Source organism: Culex quinquefasciatus, chromosome 3 (genome assembly GCF_015732765.1).
Source record: "Culex quinquefasciatus strain JHB chromosome 3, VPISU_Cqui_1.0_pri_paternal, whole genome shotgun sequence".
In the NCBI taxonomy this organism is placed as follows: domain Eukaryota; kingdom Metazoa; phylum Arthropoda; class Insecta; order Diptera; family Culicidae; genus Culex; species Culex quinquefasciatus.
The window spans coordinates 143734656-143756852 of NC_051863.1; the positions used below are offsets into that span (position 1 = coordinate 143734656).

The window sequence follows — 22197 nt, forward strand, 5'->3', positions numbered from 1 at the left end:
TAAATTGAAAATAAGGGAGGAGGAGGAAGAGGAGGAGGAGGAGGAGGAGGAGGAGGAGGAGGAGGAGGAGGAGGAGGAGGAGGAGGAGGAGGAGGAGGAGGAGGAGGAGGAGGAGGAGGAGGAGGAGGAGGAGGAGGAGGAGGAGGAGGGGGAATGAAGTTCTTGCTAATCAGTCAAGGGGGGAATGGATCGCAAAAGGTTGAGAAACACTGAGTATAGAGCGACAGTTTCTTTATGTCCCCTAAAACAAAGATACACATTCTCGGAGATTTTCAAAGATATCTTGTTCAGAATCCTCTTAAATTTTGTGAATTTCGTTCTAATAGTTTAGCAATTTTCTGCGAAATCGGCTGATTTCGTGCATTTTTACTTTTTGTATTTTTGGTTTAGATTTTTTTTAAGGATTTTATTAATTTTTTTACAGAAATTCCATTTTCCAAAATCCTTTTTTTTAATTTTTGAAATTTTTCGATTTGCTTTAGGGGACAAAAAATCGCAACTTTTAAGCCATAGACTAACATTTCAAAAATGTCCAATATTCAAGATTGCATGTTTCTTTAAACATTGAAAATTGGACCATTAGTTGCCGAGGTATTGACGTTTGAAAATGCGGAAATAATTTGATGAGACTTAAAAAATAACTTTAATTTTCTTGTTTCTTTTTCTTTTATTTGCTGTATTTCGGCAACCAGAGGTCCAATTTTATTGGAAATTTTTTGAAAAAATATTTTTAGGGATGGACAATAGCGTGGCTCACGGATATATGAAAAAGACAAAAGTGTTCAATTTCGAACGCCTTGTCCGGAATTTTGTAGCATTATGGCCCCAGAAGCTAGCCTGTAATTTTGACCACATTTGGTTAATGTTTAGTTGTTCCACTCTTGACCTGAAATTATAAAGAAATTTCAATAAATTTAATTTATTTATTTTCAACTTTTTAACTCTTCTTCGAGAAAGTTTTCCTATGCCCTATGATTTTTTCTCAAAATAGAGGTATCACCTGCAGGCTGCGAGTTATGCAATCTTGTATAGTTCTGAATATTCAACATGCATTCAACTTCTATTCTTGTCCGATTTTTGGATTCAACAATATCATTCTAAGTGCTTCCAGATTCACAATCCTCAATGGCCTCGTGGAAAGCATTTCGGTTGACTAACGTTTGATAAACTAACGTTTTATAAAAAAAACAACCTTTTCTCAAAATAAACCTTTTTTTAATAATTTGTTTGATATGATTAAGGGAACAAAAACCGCCACTTTTGGCCCATTGAAAAGTATGTAAAAAAATTGCTTCCATGTATTTTTTTATAGAAATTTTACTCGAAAAAAAGTGGAGACTTCACTTTTTAATGTAGAATCAAATTTGCAATCGATAAAGCTTTACAGATTTTTGATAAACTGCACCGTTTTCGAGATATAGAAACTTGAACTATAATTTTAACTGGAAAATTCCAGTTTTTCGATTTTTTTAAAGGTAAGGTCCATCATTGTCCATTAGCGTGGGTCACGGATATATGAAAAAGACAAAAGTGTTCAACTTCGAACGCCTCGACCGGATTTTTGTAGCAATATGGCTCTAGAACATAGCCTGAAATTTTGAGCGCATTTGGTTTAGGTTTAGTACATGACCTGAAGTTAGTATGGAACTTCTAAAAATTTACTATGGGAAATTTTCACTTTTAACCTTTTCTTAGAGAAAGTTTCCCAAAACCCAATCAAATTTTCCTATTCTCAGGTTTCTTATAGGTTTTGATCCGGGGAACAACTTTGTAGAACATCGCAAAGCGCTAGAAATTAATCCCAAAAATATACCGGTTTTTTTTTGGATACGGACAAAAATTTAATGTGTTTTAAAAATTTGCCTGTATCTTTCCGGGATTAATTCCTAGCGCTTTGCGATGTTCTACAAAGTTGTTCCCCGGATCAAAACCTATAAGTAACCGGAGAATAGGAAAATTTGATTGGGTTTTGGGAAACTTTCTCTAAGAAAATGTTAAAAGTGAAAATTTCCCATAGTAAATTTTTAGAAGTTCCATACTAACTTCAGGTCAATGGTGGATGTACTAAACCTTAACCAAAAGAGCTCAAAATTTCAGGCTATGTTCTGGGGCCATATTGCTACAAGAATCCGGTCGAGGCGTTCGAAATTGAGCACTTTTGTCTTTTTCATATATCTGTAAGCCACGCTAATGGACAATGATGGACCCTACCTTTAAAAAATCAAAAACTGGAATTTTTCAGTTAAAATTATACTTCAAGTTTCTATATCTTATTTTGAGAAAAAATGTTTTTTTTTTATAAAACGAAAGTTAAAATTCGGCAATTTTGCCTAAGACAAACCGATCAGAAAATTCCTTCAAAATATAATGATTTTCGATTATTAACGTACCATTTTTATATGGACAGCTGCCAAAATTGTATGGATCCTTGTATGGGTGAACTAATGACACAAAATGCCTTGTTTGGTCATGGGAAAGGCCCTCAAAAAGCTTGGGCCAATTTAAAACAAAAAATCATTAACGGTTTTGGTAGAAATAACGCAGTTGGTGGGTTCAAATCCCATACTTTTCGTACGCGAAATTTGTGAACTCATTGAATTCTGAAAAGCTTACGATATTGTCAACCGAAATGCTTTTCGCGGGGCCATTGAGGATTGTGAATCTGGAAGCACTTAGAATGATATTGTTGAATCCAAAAATCGGACAAGAATACAAGTTGAATGCATGTTGAATATTCAGAACTCTACAAGATTGCATAACTCGCAGCTCGCAGGTGCTGCGAGCTGCGAGTTGAAGATACCGTGGAGAATTTCCCTTATCCTCTTAAAAATGTGGACCATCAACAATTTTTGCCTTCCAACTTTCAGTCCTTGTTCCCAGAGTGGGGTGGGATGGGAGTGGCCGGCAACCGTCGAACAATTCCTCTGCAACTTGGACTTCGATAATAATCGCATAAATATGACATTACCCACATGACGAAATCCAGGTTGTAATCCGCCAAAATCATCGTCTCCAAACGAAGTTAAGCTTATGAACTGTTTAAACAAAGTATTTTTTTTATAATTTGAGGTTTTTTTAAAGCTCAGTTAAGTTCAGAACATTCTTGGGAAAATTGTTCTCTAATGTAATCCTTCATAATTTGATGCGAAATTTCCTTTTACGCTCATCTCCACAAATTTCCCAGCCAGCACCAGACATCGTGATAGGCACTATCTCGATCGACGTCGGGTGAAACTTTCTCCAGCTAAGCTGACACTATCTTCGCATATTTATCATTATTTTACATGACAGATTGCCTTCCGTCGCATTTTTCCCTTCTGCACACGGAGTGCGCTTGTATTCGCATGTGGGTGTGTGAGTAATATTTTCCCCAACATATTTCCACGTACTGGGTTGAAGTGAAAAATTTGCCTTTCACCCTGCTGCCTATCGTATAGAAGGCAGCACCATCTGATGGAAGGTTGAATTTCCATGCAAAATTGAATTAGCTATTTTTGTATAGCTTTGCAAGCTTTGAAGCACATTGGCAGGGGGAAATGCGGCCGCTTGTTGATGTTGTCATGCGTACAAATTTTACCCTTCACTGCCACTGACTGAATTTTTGTTATTGAATTTGTAAAATTTAAAAATAAATACGCATGGTTAAAAAAAGAATAGATGAAGTCTACTAACTTATTTAAACAACTGTGGAATTTTTTTTCTTAAAAAATACCCATTTGCATTTTGAGTTTCCAGAGAACCATGCAATAGCTCAATTTATCAAGGTGGTAGACTGTGGGGAGGAAAAACTGCCAATCATACACCTGCTGCTGCTGCCACTGGCCCCAACACACAGAGTTGGAGCGACGTTCTACGCAAATTACATTTTCCAATCCAACTCCCGCAACTCAACACGAAATGGAGGGAGAGAGCGCACAAATGAGTTCATCAAAAGCGCTTGCTCGCTCAACTCTTGCCTTTTGTTGGGCGATAAATTGATTTGTTTTCCGGGCTACCCGGACGGACTGGTTGTCGAAACGTAATTGACAGTTGACGAAGAGGGAAAAGCGCGGGAAAAGCGATACCATCAGCCAATTTGGGCCTCACCCTTTCAAATGTTTTGGATTATTGGCATTGAATGGGGTTGCAAAATAGAGACTTGGCTGATGCTTGAAAATTTCATTTGTGAAAGGCAAATTCAATTTTTGCGAATCAAAATTGAGATCGGAGAAATTAAATTATATTCTGATTTTACAAATAAAATGATTGCTTTTTCTTTTGAACTCATCAAAACTGTTTTGTGATAGCTGAGTTATTCTAAAGAATTTCGGTTTTTTTTTCGAAATGTACGGATTTTTGTCATTACCGTATGGTTTTCGACTCTCACAGCGGACTTTTAACAGGCCGGATTTCTATACGGCTTTTTCCGTAACGTCCTGATTTGTACGGAATTTAATGATGACAACAAAAACTTTTAAAATCTAAATGCTTTTTTTGTTTTGCTAAGGCTTTCGCTTAAAAGAAACTAAAGCTTTTTTGCATAGATTTGATTCAACGACAAATCGATTATTAATTTTTTTTTCAAATTCCTTAAATACCAAGATTACTTAATAAAAAAATTTGACTGAATCAACATGGCAAGGCTTTTCGAAATCTAAGGGTTTAGACGATTTTCCTGCTGGTCCAAAGCTTGTGAAGATCTGATTACTTGCGATATTATTCGTAAAAGACAACTTAAAATTGAACCTTTAAATGTAAGAACTTGAATATTTGGTGCAGAAAACGAAGGTTTATTTTAAGAATGTTCTTGTTAGCTGTAAATGAGTAATTCTCCGCCAACTCACACAGCAGTTGCCTCGACCCATCTTCGATTTGTGTGGAACTTTGTCCTAAGGGGTAGTTTTTATCATTGATCACCTATCCTGGCTCCATTTTTCTATATCTCGTTACGACGAGGCGGTCCGACCCCTTCCATTTTTAAACATGCGAAAAAACGTGTTTTTCAATAATTTGCAGCCTGAAATGGTGATGGTTTGGAAATTTCGTGTCAAAGGAATTTTAATGTAAAATTGTACGCCCGATTTGATAACGTACTCAGAATTCTGAAAACCCATATTTTTCATCGAAAAAAAAACAAAAATAATTTCAAAAATTTCGTTACTCGACTGTTGAAAATTTTGGGTCATGTCATTTTATGGGAAATATAATCTACTTTTCGAATCTGCAATAACCCAGGAGGGGAAGTTTGCATTTAGAACAATGTTCCATAGAGTTGTAGAACAGACAATTACAAAACAAAAATATATAAACACATAAGGGGTTTGCTTATAACCAGCACGAGTTATCGCATTTTGAAAGTTATAATATGTACAAGTTTTTAAAAATGCTTAAACATTTCGCAAAACTAGGTTTTTTTGGAATAAACGTAAAAAAAATGTTTTTTACAATATGGGTATCCAATGATCGGGAATTTTTCAAGCAAGTCAAAGCAACAATACTTTTTTGAAAATACTCAAAAAATTCACAAACTCACGCATCTTTGAATATATACTCAAAATATATTTTTCTACAATATGGGTATGAAACGATTGAACATTTTCAATACATATCATAAGAAATAATACTTTTTTCAAAATCCCCAAGCTTTCATAAAACTTCGTATTTTCGAATAAATTCTGCAAAATTTTGTTGTTTGCAATATGGTCTGTAATGTTTTGTAAATTTTGAAAGTAATACTTTTTTTTAAATTCACAAAATTTTCTCAAATGTAGAGATAAAAAACTAGAGATAAAAAAAATTCAAATTCCAGTTATAGTATCATTTCGAAAATACGTAGATATGTGAAAAGTTTAAGTATTTTTATAAAAGATTCATAAATTTTGAAATGAAAAGCTATTTTTTTTAGTTCTTTTGCACAATACGTACACAATACAAGCATACATAGCTTTGTAAAAATCTTGAGTATTTAAAAAAAAGTTTTGTCTCTTTCGAAATGTATCGAAAAATTCTGTATTGTAACGAAATCTGATTTTTTTTATTCATTGAATCTTATCGACAAAAACGCCATATTTTTGACTTCCCTTTTTCGGATAGTACCGCTTTAATCGCCAATCAAAAATACAGGTGTCTTATTTATATGAAACTCTCATGCCAAATTTGAGCTAAATTGCACTTTTGATCTAAACCCTGGTTTGAAGTTTTAACGCTGATAAGAATTTTTTTTTTGCACTTTATCAAACATTATGTAGATTCATTTGCAATTTTCTATTTAATCCGGGTATAAAATATATTTTTAAAACTTCGGTGAATGATTTTTTTAATTTTTTTAAATCATATCTCTGATACCAGATTTTGCACCACTTTAAAGTCTAGCACAAATGTTTTTTTGGTCCAATAAAGCATTTATTTGATTTTGATTTTTTTTGAAAGCATTTAAAAAAGTTTAGAAAAAAAATCAATTTATTTTTGTGATTAAAAGCCACATCAAAATATTTACTTTTTTTTCTGTAACCTTTAACTTTCACGAAGACAAGTTAACAGAAGTAATAGCCAAAAAATAGGAAAACTGGAACTAAATAATAAATTATGGTGATGTTCAGACGAAAGAAAGAACTTTTTATATTTTTTTCTTTTGCAATGTTACACATAACCAAATTAAATTCTTATGTCTAAGTTAACTTCAATTTCACTCACATCCAATTTAAAACGAATTCCCACCTTGCCTGTCCGCGCTGTGTGAGTGTTGCTGCTGAGTGTGGCTTCTCAATTTCGTTCGAAAATCTAAAGCACACAGCTGCCGGGGCCAGCGCCAGCAGCCTTCCGGAAAAGTCTCTTTGATGTTGGTGCGGTCGGTTGAAAGTGGATAAATGATTTTTTTTTCGTTCTCAGACTTTGTGTGTACACTCTGCCTTCAGGGGTATGTTTAATCAAGAGCTTTCAAAATAAGTATTATAACGGAAAGGTCACGACTGATGGCTAAGTTCTCTTTCAAGAAGATTTGGTATTTATTTGGTATTCAATGAAATTTGAACTCCAACCTTAAATTATTATTATTCAAATGAAAGAAAGACAAAATTATGAACCAATTTTTAACACATATTTTCAATCTGCCAACCCGACATAAAAATCGCTCTTGGAAAAATATTCTAAAAATAGAACTTACAAGGACAAAATTTACACACACCTTGTCACGTCAAGGTCACGTCGCCCGTTAATTGGGTGCGAATCGTTTTTTCCGAATAATGACACATCGCCAAACTGCTACCCAAGACACTAAGATGGTCACGAAAAATGTTTTTACTTGGACGGCGAAAGAGGTGGGCGCAACAATTTTCCGTGAAAATGGATCTCCGTCGAAGCATGGCGAGCACGTTTTTCCACTTTCCGCAGCTAACTTTTCTCCTGTTCGTGTTGAATCACTTGGTTTGTTTATGTTTGAGTATTAATTTTTAGATTTTGATTATTTAAGCTAGATGAAATATTGATTAATTTAATGTTTTGTGATCATCTTCTAGTTGAAAAATTGGATTCCGTCATTGTTTGCAAAAAGCTTCCTTTATGTTAAAATGTTAAAACAAAATCACCGGTATCGTTTCTCCTCACTCCAACACAAGCAAAAGTATTTTCTTCTGTTTCATGACACATGTACAACGCCACAAAACCTCACAAAAAGATCAAGTGTAAAAGTTACGGTGTGTGACACAAATTTGGTTTTAAAAGTTTCCCAAAGTGGTCGCTCGTTTGCGGTCACGCGATAAGTGGAAAATTTGGCATCACAACGACGACGACGGTGAAGACGTGTCTGGCTGAAAGTTTCGATCGAATTTCGGTGGAAGAATCCGTTGGCGTGGAAAATTAACGCAAACATTTGCTAAATATAGAGAGAGTTGATGATGTTTGATGGAAGGAAACTGAGCAAACTTGAGCATTTCAACAGTAAATCATTGGAATATATATTAATAAAAAAAAACGATTGAAGTATTTAAGGTAAACTTTATGCCAAAAATACATCAATTATTGAAGTCCGCCTGTACCCAGTTTTGGCGAACTGCAAATCATGAAAATATCTTTAAAACATAATCATCTAACACCATAAAACATAAAATCAAGGGTCCTGATTTTCGGTTCAATGAACAGAAACCACTCACTCATCGCCTATCCAGTCGTCGCCTATTCTAGACCGCTAGCATTCATGAGCGAATGATACTCGCAAGCAGACAGCGAGTGGCCCGAACTGTTCACTCAGCGAACAAATACATCGTGAAAATTTTTGCCTACTCCGTCACTCGACGACACTCACACACTACCATGCTCAGCGAAGAGCCATTCTCACAAAATGCCAGCGCGGCAGTCTTTTTGTCTTCACGCCCTCAGTTTGCCATCAATTTGATTTTTTATTGGTGGAAGTTTCTTTGAATGGTGTCTATAATGTTATGAAATCAAAATAAATGCACAATTTAATTGATAACATTGATTTATGGCAACCCAAATGAATGAGTATAACGCAGCGCATCACAGAAAAAAAGTTTTCAGTTCAGAATGATCGGTGACGTTCGCCCTGCCTGAGCCGTTCGGAGACTGAGCCGATCAGAGAGAGAAGAAGAGTAGAAGCGAGAGTGTTCGGGAGCGAATGGTGAGAAAGTGACAAACAGTAGGAATTCATCAGGGCAGTATCGCGTCGCCTGCTATTTGTGCTCGCGAATGGAGTGGTTGATTTTGAACAATCAGGACCCTTGCATAAAATAAATCAGTTTGTTAAATATGGCACCACTTTTTAATTACTGGCACCACTTTTCTGGCAAAAAATGCACATGTCGCATTTTTTATGGGCCAAACTGTAATACAGTATTACTGTTTGCCTTTGTTTACTCCAAAAAATCTTTTTCTTTAATTTGGATGAAACTTTGCGTGTACTTTTTCTATAACAAAAGAAGTAACAATTTGTTAAAAAATCTTTTGTTTGGGCTGTTTTAAGATGCAACTTTTGAGCAAAATTAACTTGACATCTTAGCAATCTATTCTTTGAAAAAAAAACATTTTTCGAAACACTTGAAAAAAGGTCGAGGATAATTTTTTTTGAATTTTTTGTTTGTAAAATCAGAATTTTGATCAACTAGTACTTTACATTTACTTCCAAATATATTTTTTGTGAAAAAAATACATTTCAAACTGTTGAAGTCATGACCAAGCTTAATCACCTCTGAACATATTTTTTTCGAAAAGGTCTGCAACTTTCCTATAAAATTTGCTTACAAGAGAAGTTCCCATCTTTAGCAATGATTGATGAGATATATCCCCTGAAAGAAAAGCATACAAGAAAAATGTTTATTTATGCATTACCAAAATAGCATCGAATTTTTAAAAGATGCTAACTCAGCAACTATGCGTTTGAGTTTAAAATGTTTGGGTTTACTTGAGCATTTAAAAAATATATTTTTCCCTGATAAAAAAAAATTGCAACGCTATTTCGATGATATACAAAAAACTTTTTTTTCGTGATTGATTTTCTTTCAGAGGCTCAGAAATAGAGGTGGGCAAAATCGTCCTTTTTTGGGAGCCGCTCTTTTTCGCTCGCCCATTACAATGAGCGGTCCTTTTGAACGGCTATAAATAAAGACGAGAACATTTCCAGGCAAACCAAAATAACTAGGGAAGTTTCCTTGTAGCATTCTGAAAAGCTCAAATTTATTTTCAAATTTTTAAAAAAAATATTTTGTTTAGAACATCATTTAGCTTTACTTTTGGAGTAAACTCAAAGAAAACTTGAAAAACTGAAAAAATAGGTTTGAGAACCTTAATGTGGTGTTCAAATATTCGCATAAATGCTATTAAGAGTTAGTTAGTTAGTTGTCTTTATTAACGAGCCTTTCAGCCATAAACGCTGGTTCGGCTCGGTAGCATGCTACCGTCATCAGGGGTGACATTGGGTCTGGGGGGTGAGATTGGGTCATACAAATTTCAGCATTTTTGTATGACCCAATCTCACCCCCCAGACCCAATGTCACCCCTGATGACGGTATTAAGAGTCTTTCATTGTAAATTGAAGTGGAAGTTGCATTAGACCACCCCCTAACGAAATGAATATGTTTCGTTCCAGAGATATCGAATTTTAAAGTTTTGTGTTTTCGAGATTACAGGCTGATCAATAACTGCTACCTGGTGTTCTGGGAGATGATTAATTTAATTTATATTTTTATAATTTTACGCAAATATTTATTCAAATGGCTAATAGGGGAATTTCTCGTATGTTTGGCAGGTTAAGTCCTCGCTCCTAGTTTCGTCCAATTTGCTCATTTTCACTATTCAAACAACAAATTTTGCAAAACTTTTGATAGAAATTTGCTTGTTCACTTCTCATTGAGCTATTTATCACTCAATTTCAGTTGAAAACGCTTTTAATCAGCTGTAATTGAATGCCAAAGCGCTGATATGGCAACATTAGAGGAACGCTGGCATTAGATGCTGTTCCCATACCTTGATCAATCTATTTTTGTGAAAGGAATATTTATTGGGTTATTTTGAATGCACCGTTTTTTTAACGTGTTGCTAACTGTTTTAGAGTACCTCCGAGGCCGTGACCAGGGCCTTTATCATGGGCGGTAGCAAAATAATGCCATTCAGCAAAAACCCCAAAACCTGCTTTATTATTATTATTGTTATAGTTTATTATTGACACTTTGCCATCATTTGGCAAATCTGATTTATGGTTTAAAAGATTGATCATATTAAATCAATTTTTATATTGTGAGCCAACTCCATTTGATTAAAAGATGATTTTGGTCAAGGTACATTTAATTTAAAAAAATCCTTATACGTGAGGACAGCAGCCGTATTGTGTTTCAAGAATCCAAGAATGATAGAAGAAAAAAAACACTGTTGTTCGGACGGTGTCGAAATCATCGCAACTAAGTTTGGGGAATTAGCCACTTCCCGAGCAGACGGAAATAACCCGGGAATAATATTTTTTGATATTGGAAAATACTAGGCCAATAACATTTTATGTTATTAATAACAAGATTTGTTATTCGCCGTTATGATTTTTTTGTTATTGGATTGTTATTGTAATAACAGAATAATAACATTTTTAGTTATTCTTCGAATAATTTTTTGTTATTATTTTTTGTTATTTTAACAACTAATCCGATCATTCCAATAACAGTTAGAGGTATTCTTCCATAACAAAAAATGTTATTCTCAAGTTGTTCTGGCTTTCAATCAATATCAGACTAATAACAAATTTTGTAATGATAACATAAACTGTTATTGAACTCTTATGCAAAAATGGATTTTGCAAGAATATTCCATAACACTTTCTGTTATTTTAACAGTATTTGTTATTGAAATGGCATGAATTTAGTTATTACCGTCTGTTCGGGTTTGCAGCAGATCAAACTTTGTGATTTTCTTACATTTTTCAGTTTTATACTTTCCAGAAATCCTTTTCCTACTCCTTGTGATCGTCCGTCACTAGAGTACAACGTATCAATTTTTTTTTTCATTTTAATTCATATTTTTTACTCAATAATGTATCGTGCACTTATTGTTCAGTGTTACTAACAAGATTAATTGCATTTTCCTGCTCGCTCCGTCGGAATCCAATTCTGCCCTTTACTGTGTGTCGTTATTGCTCTGTCCTGTGGGTTAGCACAGAAATTCACTTCATTCATATTTTTGAGCAGATAAACATTCACGATTAAACTCCAGATTCCTACAGTGTTATACAGTTAATTTTTGCCCAATTTGATAAAGATTATTTATGATGAAATATTATTTTAATACATGACCAGGTAGCAGTTATTGATCAGCCCGCCTGTGTGCTTCTAGCAGATGCGGCGAATGAAGCTGATGTAGGTAACTTCGAAAACACAAAACATTAAAATTCGATATCTCTGGAACGAAACATATTCATTTCTGTCGATAAGTGATTCTTATGTAAAATTGGCCAGGGAACACGATGGTGAGGTCAAATAAAAAAAAATAGTTGGGGTGTTTTGAGATACAGCCGTTTAAAGTTTTCAATTGCGCAATACAGGTAGAAAAAAAATTAATCAACATTTTGATCACGGAAATGGATTCTACGTCCAATTTCCTTCAAAATTGAGTCTAAGACCGACCTTTTAAGATTTGTGGTTCCTAATCCTGAGCTATCGCCGTTTGAAACTAGGAGGTTTGGTCAAAAATCGCCAAAAAGTCGATTTTTTGGGGAGGTACAAAAATGGAGGGGGTGGTCCGATTTGGATGAAATTCGGGATTCTTGCATGTTTTGACAGTATCAATAGCTCTGCCAAATTTGAGCAGGATCGGAGAGGGTAATTTTCAAATGCTGTTCCGCTTCAGATGGAATGACCCATATGTGAATTGCTAAATTGATTTTAATCTTAAACTGTTGTCAAAAAGTTGCTTTCCTTTTTTCTACGTTTTTATTAAATATGATTTGCAAAAAATTGGCAACACTGCTAAAGAAATGTTGTCCAGCTTGTTCCATAGCTCAAAAGATTATTTTTGTCATCCACGAATTATATTTTTCAAAAATGATTATTAAATGTTCAATTTAATATTTTTTTTGGTTAAAAATCAATGAAGCAAATGTTTTATTATTTTTAGAGTGATAACTATTTATTTCTAAGAAGTCCAAAGCAATATCAACAACTTTGCAGTAACGTGATTTGAAAATGCAATTATAATTTTACATCGGAAAATGATGTTTACCTTACTCTTATTTTTAATGCAACCATTTTTTTCCAAAAATTAAACCTTCGATACAAGATTTTGCACCTTCTTAAATTTGATTCAAAAGAAGCCTTTTTAGGCCCTGTCCATAACATAAAAATAATAAAAATTTGAAAATTATATATTTAAGTAATTCAGCTTTCAAGTAAAATAAATTAATGAAAAAAAAATCCCATGTACTTTTTATTTCAAATAGTCCTAAAAGGTCCTAAACATAATCTACAACTTTGCCGAAATCGTTTAATCGATCAAAACTTGAATTTCGAATATTCATAGACCCATTATTAAGGGGAAAAAAATACAAAGTTTAAAATTGCGATAAATTTTCACACAATTACTCAGTTATTATTATGCATGAATCAATGATCGCTAAAACTAAAAAAATCTCTTTTCCAATAAGTTCACTGCAAATATTTTTCAAAGTTTATGTCCCCCCCTTCAAAATAAGTCTGAAAAATCAGACATAAACTTCAAAAAATATTTGTAACGGCCTAATTTAAAAAGAGAAAATGTTCACCTAACTTTGGTTAAAAGAATCTGAATGATCCTATCAGCCAAAGCTATTCGCTGAAACCATTCGCCTACACTTGCGATAAATATTTCAATTAACCGTTTACCACCTCGAGGCTGCAATTTTCATGAGATGCAAGAAGAGGAAAACACAATTTCGTTTTCCACAAGCATCCAACAATATATTAATAGTGGCTGCTCTGGTCAAGCATTCTGGTACAGCCTGAGGAAGATGCTAACCAAAGCAAACATTGTACGATCCTTTGGGAACCCTTAAGGTCCTGAAGGATGCTGCAACAATGCACCGAATGACCCCCCCTTGGGTGTGGGTGAGGGAAAACCTTCCTTTACATCAGCTCGCGGTGGTGAAAAGCAACTCTTTCAACAAACTTTTTTCTTTGTTCAAAGATGGCGCACCGCCCCAATAACTTCAAGTTTCTTATTAGTTCCGCAGCGTTGGCGTTTTGACCGGAGGAGGAAAGAAAAACATTTTCAACATTCTACAAACATGTTTTTTTAAAGGCAACAAAAGCTCACGTACGAACTTGGGCAAACACGCACGCACCTCCGAGGTGGACTGCGAGGTCCACGATGTTGCATACACGTGGGAAGGCTTTTCGTTTCTTATTGAGAGGAGTTTTTGTTGAAGAAAAAAATAAATATCAGAGGACTTTTATGCGAAGGCTTACATTTTGCTGGGTGAGGAAAATTGAACGTCTATGAGAGCAACAAGCAAACAGAATTCGATCAAGATGATGATGATGATGATGCACTTGAAGCGAGAGTTGGAAGGAAAAGCAACGATGGCTTACGATATAAGTGCAATGAAATAAATCCGATTACTGCTCTTTGGTAAACTGAGCACAGCTTTTGTGGTGTTGTTGGGATCAAATTAGAAATGTGATTGAATGTGAAATATGTTGTTCTTGTTTTATTGAACAGAGAAGATAAAAAAATGTTTTGTGAAGACTAAAATTAATGAAGTTATTACTAAAAACATTATGAATACTCATGATAAAAAAAAAAAAAACTCAACTAAAATAACACATACCATGAGAATGTCTGCTGTAACACCTCGAAAAATAAAAACTAAATTTCCCAGATAACCAGAATGAGTCCCTCGATGGAAGCCACAAACATGCCAGAGCATCGCAAAAATTGTGGAAATTTTCCTAGTTTTTCTCACTCGTTCCTGGAACAAGCAATCTTCTCCAGAGCTTGTACAAAATGGCGTGACAGATTTATTGCATTTCCCTGGCTGCCTCAAACTGCCTTCCTGGTTGTTCCGGAAAATGGTCCTCGTCTCCGTCACCGTCGGTTTGGACAAATATGAGTGCGACATTCATACGGCATCACAACTTGGCACATTCAGGACACACGTGACAGCACAAGGAAACTGTTTTGCCAACCTGTTTCAACTTTCATAACATTTGAACCGAATTTTCATGAAGGATGAATCTGTATGAGGAAATATTTCATTTACAAATCGTTGGCCTTAATTAATCTGCATTTTTCAAATTCAAACAACCCGAAGCGAGAAACCCCTAACTGGAAATTTAGCACAAAAACTCGAGAGTAAACAACATTGTCGTCCTCTTCAAAGTTGCCCCAGCAATTCGGGCAGCATAACCAGAAATGAATAAGTTAGAAAGTTCCGTTCCTGTGTCCGTCCAGCCCTTGAGTCAAGCAGTTGGGGCTCGGGGTAGAAAAGCTAGCCAAGTTCTTTTGAAAAAAAAAGCGAATTTGACTGAAGGGCAAGCTTCTTATTTTGCCTGGGATTTTTTTTCCAGCTCATTTCTGCTTACATTCCACTTTTTCGTGTTGCCTCAACCCTAGAGGGGAAAAACTTAAATGGATGGTCCAAATGCTAAGTTTTGCATTCATCTGACAATGAGGCGAAAAGAGCCCAGTTAAGGTCTGAGTGGAGCTTTGAGAAGCAAAAAGTTATTGAGAGTTTAAGAAAACATTGACAATTCAATAATTGAAAAAACATTCAATGGTTCCGACATCCAACATATTTCCAATGATGTATGAAAAGTTTTTATCGGATTATTGATTCTCCAGGTCGTCTTACAAGTAAATTTTAGTTATAGTCGAACATAAATCTAAGTGCATAATTTTAGATGTAGAAAAAAACTTCTCTACAGGTTATTGCACATTCTAAGGCTATATTTAATTTCCCATGTTTCTGAGTAGCGGAAATTGGATGCGGTTTGAAAACAATTTTTTTAAATAGTATATTGAGGACGTCTGACTTTTATCTGCATTGTTTAATATGAATAAAACTTCGTCCATGCATACCTTTGTCAAATGAAGTCATTTAGCATCATCAGTTTTTTCATAAAAAATGGGCATGTTGATAGCTTGAGAAAAAGTGATTCATTTGGAGTTTTGAGCAAAGTTTTAGGTTTTGATTAGGACCTTTTTAAGAAAAAATAGGAACGCGGAAAAAAAATCTGATTTTTTATTTGGCTTTTAATAATTCAAATAGGGTGAAATAAACTTTGAAAAATGACCGACGGCCTCAGGATGGTGTAAAATCGGGTACCGGAGCGATGCATTTTGGCAACATTGTGATTTTAAAATATTGTCAATAATCATTTCAAGAGTTTTTTTTAAAGGTCCAATAAACTATTGTCTTTCATATGTTTATTGGACCTAATAAAAAAAACTCTAGATTTCTAGATGCAAAAAAATTGCAATAAAAATTGACTTCAGTCATGTATTGAGTAAGTTAATTGATTACAAGTAATAGACATTTAGTGTAAAAAGTTGTTTTTTTTTCTGTTTTCGACTATTTCACGACTAAGTGCGTGGCAAGTCGATAAACCCAGATTTTACTTGCAAAATGACGTACCTAGGAATCCTGCTAATGTATACCTACATCATATTGACTTATTATGTAAAATTTTCCGTTGAGTTCGATATTAATATTTTCAAACATAGACTTTTTGGTCCCGAAACCTTCAAAACAGCATTTTATGTTTTCTACGATCTTTTCAAATGTTATATTTGAATTTTGAAACAATGGTCCTGATTTTCAGTTCAAAGATCAGCTGGTGGCCAGCGGCTTGCTCAATCGCTTCACTCAGCGAAACACATATTTCGTGAATTTCTTTTCCTACTGAGCAATTCTTTACCAAAACCGGAAATGGATTTTATTTGTATTTTTTTATTTTGCCTTCCCTATGACCAAAGAAACTATATTGTGTCATTGGTTCACCCATACAAGTCTCCATACAATTTTGGCAGCTGTCCATACAAAAATGGTACGTAAATATTCAAACAGCTGTAACTATTGAGTGAATTTTCTGAACAATTTGGTGTCTTCGGCAAAGTTGTAAGTATTGTTAAGGACTTTTGAGAAAAAAATAGATACACGGAAAAAAAATTGCCGAATTTTTCATTAACTTTTATTTTTACAAAAACTCAATTTCCCAAAATATGTAATTTTTGATTTTCAAGATTCGCAACTTTTGAGCCATAGAGAAGTTTGGTCAAAAATCTGCCGCCGAGTTATGATTTTTTGAAAAAAGTGATTTTTGGAATAAAAATTAAATTTCATACAAATACCAATTTTGACCTAACTTTTTTATGCAAAATTGAATTTGCAATCGAAAACCACTTTACAGATTTTTTGATGAAGGGCTCCGTTTTCAAGTTCGATTTTAGCGAAATATTTGCAGTTTTTCGATTTTAAAAATAGTGATTATGAATGACCATTTCTGAAAATATTTGTTTTCTTTCAAAGAGTTCATTTGCTATAAAATTATCTATGAGACATTGAAGATTGGACCTCTGGTTGCTGAGATACAGCGGCTTGAAGAAAAAGAAACAGGAAAATTGAAGTTCACGCAAACAACCCACCATTTTCTAATGTCGACATCTCAGCAAATATTGGTTCGATTTTCAATGTTAAAACATGAAACATTCGTTAAATTTTCCGATCTTTTCGAAAACAATATTTTTTAAATTTATGAATCAAGACAAACATTTCAAATGGGCCTAGTATTAAATGTCTGAATAAAAAAATACAAAAAATAAAAATGGTCAAAATCGGCCGATTTTGTGGAGAATTGATCAACTCCGTCCGTCGACCCGAGTCATACACGAATATGCTCAGAGAGGAGAGAGCCCAAACATACAATGAAAAAAAAAATAGTGCCAAATTCCTTTATTCTAGGAATTTTGCCTCTTTTCCTTATTTAGTAATCGGGTTTTTTGGATTACTTAATAAGGAAAGGAGCCAAAATTCCTAGAATTTAGGAATTTGGTACTATTTTTTTTTCAGTGTACTAGCGCGGTGCTCATTTGGCCTGCAATACCACAGTTTGCCGTCAATTAGAATTTGGTATGGTGGAATTGCTGCCAAATGTGACTTTTATGTTGTGTAATCAACAAAATTGCAAAATATTATTTATATCATTGATTTTAAGCATTTTCTTAAATAATTAAAGCAATGCCGATCGCAAATTATTCTCAGTCAGCTTTGAGCGACTTAACGAAATCTGTCTCTCTGACCCATTCGCTGTACTACCCGATTGGAATGAGAGGGAGAGCAAAGAGAGATTGTTCGGTAGTGATTGGTTTGGAAGTGACAAACGGTAGAAATACATCAGAGCAATTTTTCGTCGCTCTAGATTTGTGCTTGCGAGTGACTGAGTCTTTTTGGAGCAATCAGGAACTTTGTTTAGAAACTTCAAAAATAATATTATGTTTCCCTAAATGTCTAACTACAGCAATTCCATTTGAAAAGAGCCTAAATCGAAAAAAAAATCTTCAATCAGGCTCAATTTTTTTATGGGTGTATCTTAGCCGAAATAATTAGACTTGTTTTTTTTTGTTTGGCCGTTAGGGTGTCCTACACCGTGCTAGGGTGGTCCCAAAAACAGCAATTTTCGTAAATTTTCGCAAAAAACACATTTTTCAAAAAATCATAACTTCGTGCCTTTTCAACCGGTTTTAAGCTGTCTTGGACGCGAATGAAAGGTGATTAGTTTGTCTTTCAGAGAAAAATAATTTGAGATTAAAAAAAATCGTTATTAAAAGACGCAACTTTTGGTACCCAAACATGTGTAGAACATCGTTAAAATTTTAAAGTTATCGCAGTTTTAGTGAAAAAAGTAGATTTTTTCCGATTTCGTAATTTTCCCGTCTTTGCGAGTGGTGCGTCGAAAATCCAGTTTTTATTTTTAAAAAATCATATCTCGTTAACGTATAGAAAGACATCGCCAATTTTTCGATATGTTATGTGAAATTTTCAGAGAAATCTGACAAAAATATTTTCAGACGTAGGCTCTTTGGTCCAGGCACGGTCAAACGCCATTTTAAGTTTTCATACGACTTTTTGAAATGTTTGGCTGGTTTTTAGAATCTCAAATTATTTTTCATTGAAGTGCAAACTAATCACCTTTCATTCGCGTCCAAGACAGCTAAAATCGGTAGAAACGGCACTGAGTTATTATTTTTTGAAAAATTTGGTTTTTGCGAAAATTGATGAAAATTGCCGTTTCTGGGACCACCCTATCACGGTGTAGGTCACCCTAACGGCCAAACAAAAAATAATACGGGTCTAATTATTTCAGCTAAAAAACTCCCAGAAAAAAATTGAGCCCAATCGGAGAACTTTTTTTCTGTTTAGGCTCTTTTCAAATGGAATTGCTGACTAATTACCTTTCACTTGCGTCTGAAAGAGCTAAAATCGGATGGAATGGTGCGGAGCCTGGATATTTTATAAAATGTGATTCTTGTGAAAATTGACTTAAATTTCCATTTTTCCGTATCCCCCCAAAACACGGTGTAGGTTACACTGTTGGCAAAAATTACCGTCATCAATGTTTAAATTAGATCGGGGGTGAGATTGGGTCAAACAAATTTGTACAATTTTATAGGAATCATGGGTTATTTCCCAATTTCAACACCATAATCAATGTCACCTCTGAAAATTGACGGTACGGTCTAATTATTTTAGCCAAGGTATCCCACTGCAATGTTCGGCCCGATCAGACAACTTTTTATAATCGTGCTGTTTTAAAGTAAAGAACTCTCAAAACATTCCACTCACCTTCCCGTCCGTCTTCCGGTAGCCCTCGTGGATCTTCCACACTAGTTCCGGGCCCGCACAGGCGATCTGCTTGCCAATCTCAAAGTACTGCGTGATCGGATTGTTGTCGTAGGGGTTGGGCGGCGGCGCGCTCGTACTGCTGCTTTTGAACTTGGAAAACATGGTCGCGGCCGGCATAACATTTAATTGGAAAAGCGGAATGTTGAAAGACTTCCGGGGCGAACCGTGCGCCAGGGGGACGACTTGCGCTGTTCCGGATGCGACCGAGGCTGGACACTAGCGGTAGCGGCAGATGGGAGAGTGGAGTTGGCTTGGGACGATCTTTCCGAGAAGAAGAGCTCGGGGACGAAAGACGAAAGACACTGGGCCCACGGACAGAGGTGACCGGGGTAGGGTGGGAATCCCAGTGTGGGTTCCGGACGTTCCGGCGGGTCACGGCGCCTCTTCGAACTTTCCTTTTTCTCGATCGATCCAACGCACACAAAACCGCACTCTGTTTTCCTTTAATTACGGCATACAACAACCCCGAACAAAGTGGGCACTCCTTCGTCAAAAGCGCACCCCTTAATTTGATTTACCACCAACCCCTTTCCGTTCCCCTTTGCTTCCCCACCGTGTTACACAGCTACTGCTCGAGGGACACACTAATGACGGACCTGGGACACACTTTCTCCCGGGTAAATTAATGGTTTAATATTTGTTTACCAAGCACTTTTTCGACCGTGGGTGACAATTTTCGTTATTTTTGCGCCCGAACCACTTTTTCACCGATTTTTCACTTCAAGCTTGTTAATTCGAGGTTCGGGTTTCCGTCACTGGAAAACCCTGGCCGCCGTCGCCGCACTCCTCGGACTGCGTTGCTGTCACCATCCGGTGAGGGCTTCTTCTTGGGACAGAAAAATCCGTGCTCCTTTTTTTTCGTTTTTCCCCGAAAAATTGTACGTTGGGATTCGAAAGTGATTCAATTTTTCACGATTCACCGGAGTCGTTTACGGAGAGCAGCTCCTGGGGAAGAGAAACGGAAAAAAGGGAAAATTGAAATCAGTACAAGGGTCAAGCGGATTCGGTGCGGATTCGTCCGACGACGACGGATGGGACGACATACATTCCGGAAACGTGAAATGCCATGTGGGCTAGTACATGGGATGTCCCAAAAGGGTACATTTTATTTCAAAGGAGCCTTCCGGCGGACTGGATGGGCATTTTTGCTGTAACAAGTGATGTTGTTTTATGTCTGACTGATGGTACATTTTATAGCAATGGATGTGAGTGGGCTTTTGATAAAAGTATTAATTTTGAAATAAAAATCTTTGAATTTGCTAACATGAATCATGTTTTTATCGAATTACACAAAACATTGTAAATGTTTGAAATTTTACATATCGGCATTAGGGTTGGGAGGGTGAGGTTGGGTCATACAATTTTCAGCATTTTTGAATGACCCAATCTCATACCCCAGACCTAATGTCACCCCTGATGACTAAAAAATTAGCACAATTGGAAAAATGGGAAAAAATAAATGCAAAAGGGAATTAAATAAAACATAAATGCAGATTTTATGCATAATTATCAAACTTTTTAATCAAAAATTACCATAACATGCTTTATACATTATAGCAGTTATATTACCATTAAAAAAAATTAACAGGCATGGAATATAGAAAAATATTTTATGTCATTTTTCAACAAGTATTTACTAATTCTTGAAATAATTAGTGACAATAAATAAAACAAGGTATTTTTATCCCGATTGAAACATTTTTTCGTCGTTTTAAAAAAGGTGGAACGATGTTTTCGGTCGCAGAAATTACAGATTTGTTCAAATCAAGTTCTGCAAAGTTCTAGAATCATCTAGACATCCTAACAAATCACTGGGAAAAATAATCATCTTGATTGGTTGAGTTATGCCCGAGAAACATTGAGTTGAAGTTACCGTTCCAACTTTTTTGGAGCCTTGGGCGTTGGAATGTTAAAGTGACTTTAAAAATCATCTAAGTAAGGGAAAATTTTGAGCCTGATGACATCGACAAAGCGAGAGCTTGAATCTTAGTTGCAAAGGTAAATCTTATAGGAATGTGTATTATTTGTTTAAATAGAAATCAAACATTAAATACATACAAGTAAATGCCATACTCAACAGATTAAAAAAAATATAGATATTTTTCTTGACATATCGACGCTTTCATGCTATCTTGTCGTTTGTCGCTTTTTGACGTTTCGAGAAAAACGTTTTAATGGAGTTTTTTATTAGTTTTTGTTGAATATCTCAGGATTGAAATCGAATTTTGGGGATCTGTGAAGGTCAAAAGTTGAGGCATTGTGAGCTGCACAAATTGACGTCTTGAAAATCGGACCAATTGGAATAAGTGTTGATTAAAAAAAAACATAAATCGGTTGATGTCCCTTAAAACATATCAAAAAATGAAAAAAATTGTGTTTTTTTTTTGCAATTCAAGTTTTAGTGACAAAAAGTGAAATTAAAAATCACCACAATTTTTTTACCGTGTATCACCTTATCCATACCTACAACTTTGTCAAAGACACCAAATCGATCAGAAAATTCCTTCAAAAGATACAGATTGAATTTCCATACTCCTCCGTGTACGCACGAGAGCAAGCAGCAGTCAAGTGCTCAGTGCTCTATAGTTTTTTCGAAATTTTCCGCCGTAGTCTACCGTGATTACCCGCGAGTTTGCTCCTGCAGCATGCCAAAGGCCGGCCGTGGCCGTGGCAGTTCGAGTGCGGCCTCGAAAAACCCGCGAAGTTCGTCTACCGGCCGTGTGCAAAAAGGTAAACAAGCCAACGCCGTGTCGACCGCCATCGCGCAGGGAGCGTGAGCGCAGAAGGCATCGACAAAAGTTACTACATCCCGGATATGTTCCAAGATCACCAGTACGAACCCGTTCCGGTACTTC

General features: G+C 35.5%; 1 protein-coding gene across 16 annotated transcripts in view; it reads right to left on the bottom strand.

The window, feature by feature from the left end:
• Positions 1 to 19874, bottom strand: part of LOC6038221 (SCY1-like protein 2) — a 160702-nt gene extending 140828 nt beyond the window's left edge. For all 16 annotated transcript variants that reach the window (XR_005278399.1, XR_005278396.1, XR_005278398.1 and 13 more), the window contains exon 1: positions 19283 to 19874. Coding sequence is in view for 12 of the 16 variants with exons in the window: in XM_038262274.1 (XP_038118202.1) it covers positions 19283 to 19459 (177 nt within the window). In the remaining 4 variants the exon portion in view is untranslated. The remainder of the gene's footprint in view (positions 1 to 19282) is intronic.
• Positions 19875 to 22197: the final 2323 nt, after the last annotated feature.